The sequence below is a fragment of the Tachysurus vachellii genome, chromosome 10 (assembly GCF_030014155.1).
Source record: "Tachysurus vachellii isolate PV-2020 chromosome 10, HZAU_Pvac_v1, whole genome shotgun sequence".
NCBI classification, from domain to species: Eukaryota; Metazoa; Chordata; class Actinopteri; order Siluriformes; family Bagridae; genus Tachysurus; species Tachysurus vachellii.
The window spans coordinates 13,663,775-13,668,643 of NC_083469.1; the positions used below are offsets into that span (position 1 = coordinate 13,663,775).

The 4,869-nt window shown below is 37.9% G+C and overlaps 1 protein-coding gene across 1 annotated transcript; it reads right to left on the minus strand.

The window, feature by feature from the left end:
- Positions 1–1,186: 1,186 nt before the first annotated feature.
- Positions 1,187–4,009, minus strand: foxa1 (forkhead box A1). The gene is made up of 2 exons (XM_060879848.1): positions 3,803–4,009; positions 1,187–2,907 (listed from the first exon to the last, which is right to left on the minus strand). Exons 1-2 carry the CDS (start codon positions 3,872–3,874, stop codon positions 1,663–1,665), a joined length of 1,317 nt encoding a protein of 438 aa, XP_060735831.1. The 5' UTR covers positions 3,875–4,009; the 3' UTR covers positions 1,187–1,662.
- Between the last annotated feature and the right edge of the window lie 860 nt (positions 4,010–4,869).

Here is a 4,869-nt window from a genome sequence, read left to right on the forward strand (position 1 = left end):
TATTATCATGCCTTATCTGTTCATTACAGCGCATCAATTCAATTTATTTATTATGCATTGTTCTAGTTTTTATCTTATCCATTTTAAAAGTATTTTATATCGTTCAGGTCTCTGTGGCTCTTATTGGAGCTTATCAGCCAATACTTAATATCTTTACAACCTTTAATTTAAGATTGTTTATCAGCACGAGGCTGGTTTATTTTGAATGTAAGTACTCTTGGGATTATTTAATGTTTTGACGTAAAAAGTGCATAAAAAGTAATTGCTTAAATGAATGCTTGTTTTTAAAATAATTGTAAAAAATCACATTGATGAATACATAATTTACAGAGAAACTATTTCTCCTTCTGCGACGGAGCACGTTGCTGCTTTTTTCCGCTTCACGAGTGCTTCATGTGCCCTTTTGGCTCCCGACGCGTAAATACAATTTTCCACTTTATTTACGCGTCAGGATCTATTGCACGACGATTAAACGTATTTCATGGTTAGTCAGCCAAAATGCCTGTCTACAAAATACCACGATCAAAGTAAAATCTGTTCAGGTTCACGCGCCCGTCATGTAGGTTAGGCTTGACAAAAAGATGATTTGGCCTCCCTATGATATTGTTAAAAATCCCATTTAAACAGCGAGCAAAGCTTTTATAGGGAGAAGCTTTGAGGTTGCGCTTGTGTTAGACTTGGATTTTCTCTTGGTCTTTTACCAACACCAAGTCAGCACACAGACTCGGCCGGTGTGCACTTCTGTGTGCACAAACCTAATCAAAGGAATTGTTTAACAACAATAATGTTCATATTAATGACTTTTTATGTTGCTTTGGGATTTTTAATTAATGATTTTATTATTTATTTGTTGTATCTTAATTTATTTTGCTTGTGAAAAAGGGACTTGGAACTTAGCTATTATTTGCCGCATATTCATATGACCAATCTGAACCTTGATTCGCTCAACCTTAAAAAGAGATAATAATAATAAAATACAACCATAAAAACAGACAATAAACAAAATGAAATGAAATAAATAAAACAGCACATATAGGTTCATATTGAGCAATTACATTTCCCCAAAAACTCCCCTTAAGACCCTGAGAAATGAAACCCAGCGTCAGCGACTCCACCAAATATAATTTGGGCAAATGATCATCCAGGAGCTTCTAATCATAAACATGCAACGAAACACTAACTGGCGTAATTAGGAAATAACGTGTTTTATTCGCAATTCATTTTCACGTTTGATTAACTTATTTCAATACAAGTTTGGGATTAAAATTGTTGCATCAAACGAGGTAAATAAAAAACCCAAAAAGAACAAGTAATATGACAACATCCAAATACATCTGCAACACACAGTTACTTTGCTTTTTACCTGCAGCACACATTCCACAATACCATAACTGACCTTCATTTATACACACTGTAACACATGGGACATATTGGTTTGGGAGGAGTACATTATTTTACAAGCTTAAAATCGTTTTAAATACACTAGCAATTATTTATAGGTGGGTAATACAATCATTCAAGGAAACACTTTACAATATTTTATTATACACATACACATTATTATACTTTAAAGCAACAGTCCTTAATGCACAGGGTGCATGCAAAAATAAAATAAAGTTTATCTGTCAGGAATTGATGAGTGCAGTAAATTATAAGACCAAACTAAGAAGTGTTAAGAACTGGCCTTGAATACACACCTTGGTAGTAAGACGCCTCTAAAGCCGAGGGGTCCATGCTCGCTCTCCCGGCCATAGAAGCACTGCCGAGAGGCAGGCTGGAAGACATACCTGAGCCATAAGATGAATATTGCAAAGCTTGTTCATATGCTTTCAAGTCCAGTTTGTGTTGTTGCTCCGAGGAGGACATTAAATTATTGATGGAAAACGGGTGGTTGAAAGAGTAATGGGGGTCTCCCTTTAGGTGCAGCTGAGACTCGTGGGCCATAGAGTGTGGGGGCAAAGGGAGAGAGGAGAGAGACGTGGCTGAGTTGGCCACGGGGTGTATCCGTGGGCCAGTGCTCTTTAGTTCAGAGCTGCTACTACCGTTTCTGTGGTCCAAGCTCGGAGGACATGATGACTGATTTGCGCTGGTTACTGAGCTGGAGTCCACAGACCCGGTCTTTGTGTTTGTGCTGTCACTTGAGGGCGAGCCTGATCCGTTCTGCTCTTTCCTTCCATCTGACCCTTTACTTCCGACAAGCCTTTTCTCACATTTAAAACGCTTCTGTCTGCGGAGGTAACAGCCATTCTCAAACATATTTCCAGAGTCAGGATGCAGGGTCCAGTAAGAGCCTTTCCCCGGCTTATCTGGTGACCTAGACACTTTGACAAAACAGTCATTGAATGACAGCGAATGTCTGATGGAGTTTTGCCACCTTTGTTGGTTCTGACGGTAGTATGGAAAAAGATCCATTATCCATTGATATATCTCACTAAGTGTGAGCATCTTGCTTGGCGACTGCTGGATAGCCATAGTGATAAGTGATATGTAAGAGTATGGAGGCTTGGCGTGTGGGTAACTTCTTCTGAAAGTCTTGTTGTCCCGTGCCCTATTAAGGTTAGGTTGGGCGTATGTCATGGGGCTCATAGTGGGGCTGATGCTTGAGTAAGGGTTCAGTGCGTTCATAGAGGTGTGTTGAGCTGAAATTGCAGTCATATTTGTGGGACTAAGCGCGTTTCCCATGGATGATACACCGCCACCCATCCCGTTCATTGCGCTGCTTGCGCTCGATTGCATCCCCGTCATAGTTCCTGGGCTTAGTCCAGCGCCAAGAGCAGGGTTAGCATAGGACATGTTAAAAGAACTAGAGGTCATATTTCCACTGGTGGACATACTCATATAACTGTTCATACTGTTCATTGAAGTCAGTCCAGCATTCATGCTGCTGTTCGTCATGGGCGAATACACCTGAAATAAAACAAAACATACTTTATTATTTAACATGTCATTTTAAAATTTATACATTTTGAGATTTGAATAATATATGAGATTTGACTATTATATTGAGATGTAATATATTAACTAAAATCACCAAAACATATACTAACATTAACTTAATTCACCAAAAAACTTAATCAACATTAATTCAGATTCTGTATACTGTTCAACCAGAAAAGAAAGAAAATAAAAAATGTTTTACAATAAACATCATGACCAGTAAAACAAAACGTGAATATAGGAACAGGATATTACAGAAATAATTTAGTATGTGATGAAAGACCGTATGCTTTTCAGCATAAGTACATATACTATACATGAAACTAAGTATACGTAAGCAAATAAATAACCAAACAAATAAATAAACAAATAAAACGCATTAAAAAACAATTATTGAATATTATTATAATGTTATAGAAAGTTTCTATATGATATAGAAACACAATAGTCAGTAACTATTATTCATTTTATTCGTTTATAACTGTTTAAAACTCTAAACAAAGTTTATTTATAGTATATCACAAACGATTAAAAAAAATACGTCAAATCATATTGAAGTGCATTTCAAACGAACACGTTTTCAGTAAGATTTGATGAAGCACAGCGGATCAGTGGCCTCACACCGGGGACACTACCGCCACCAAGCGGGACAGGCTTCAGGTAGCTTCACATCAAAATCTATCAACGTTTTCATTTTTGGGGCTTTCAAATGATCTTGAGGAAGTGAACAAGAAAGAAATATTCGCATATATTTTTCACTGTAACGGAGACCTATGTCATTTTTTTGTATTTGAGTTAAATTTGGATTGTTTTAAAACTATGTCCCATAACTCCTGCTTAAACCCACAGTAATAATCGTACATACCTCCTGTGCATCGGTGTAATAGCTACTCCAGTCAGGAGTTTCGTGTCCTTCCATCTTAACTGCGCCCAGCATTACGGTGGAAATGTGCAATTCGTCAACATGCAGAACCCAGACTTAGGGTTTTCACAGGTTGTTCCAGCAGACCGTGTGCAGTCAGCAGTGAGGTTTTTTGCGCGACGTTGTTGAAGAAAGTGAGGAACAGTCGCGAGCGCCGTGACTTGAGCGCACTGTGGATCTTCCCCTTGCTGTTACGTAGAGAGCGGTACAGCCCACTCACACGGCCTCATTTGCTTATTCCTCGCCTTACACAACTAATACCTAACCAGTTCTTGCCGATTTCAAATAGAAATCATTGATGCCTAAGTTTATAACCGAGCAATATTCATCTACATTTACCCTAGATAAAAAAAAAAAAATCACCCATAAGCAAATCCATAAGCTGTGTAAAAGCTAGGCCACATTTAAATTCAGACTAACCTTATCACAAGCATATGGACTATTTAAAAAAATCATTTTTCATAATGATCCTATTTCTATAAATAAAGTATTATGCGCAGTGATGTGCATGAGGGTAATTTAGCGTGACCTGTACAGTATAAAATTGAAAGACCTCACGCACTCCTCCTCTCCCCTCTCCCTCTCCTCCTCCCCTCCCGGATAAATACAGCGCTGCACTCCCAACTGTACACCTGTTAATGAGCGAATAACAACACACTGATCAGCCACTTACATCGGATTATCTCCGAGTGATCTCTAACATAATTGCAGCTCTAATCGATTTTCACGGGGAGAAATGAAAGGACTCTCGAGCAGTTAAAGGATTTTTTTTGAAAGAGAGATAGAGAGAGAGAGCTGTGAATTCAGTTACCACACACACACACACACACACACACACACACACACACACACACACACACACACACACACACACACACACACACACACACACACACACACACACACATATATATATATATATATATATATATATAAATATATATATATATATATATATATATATATATATATATATATATGCATGCAATCTGCTAGGTCATATTTGCATG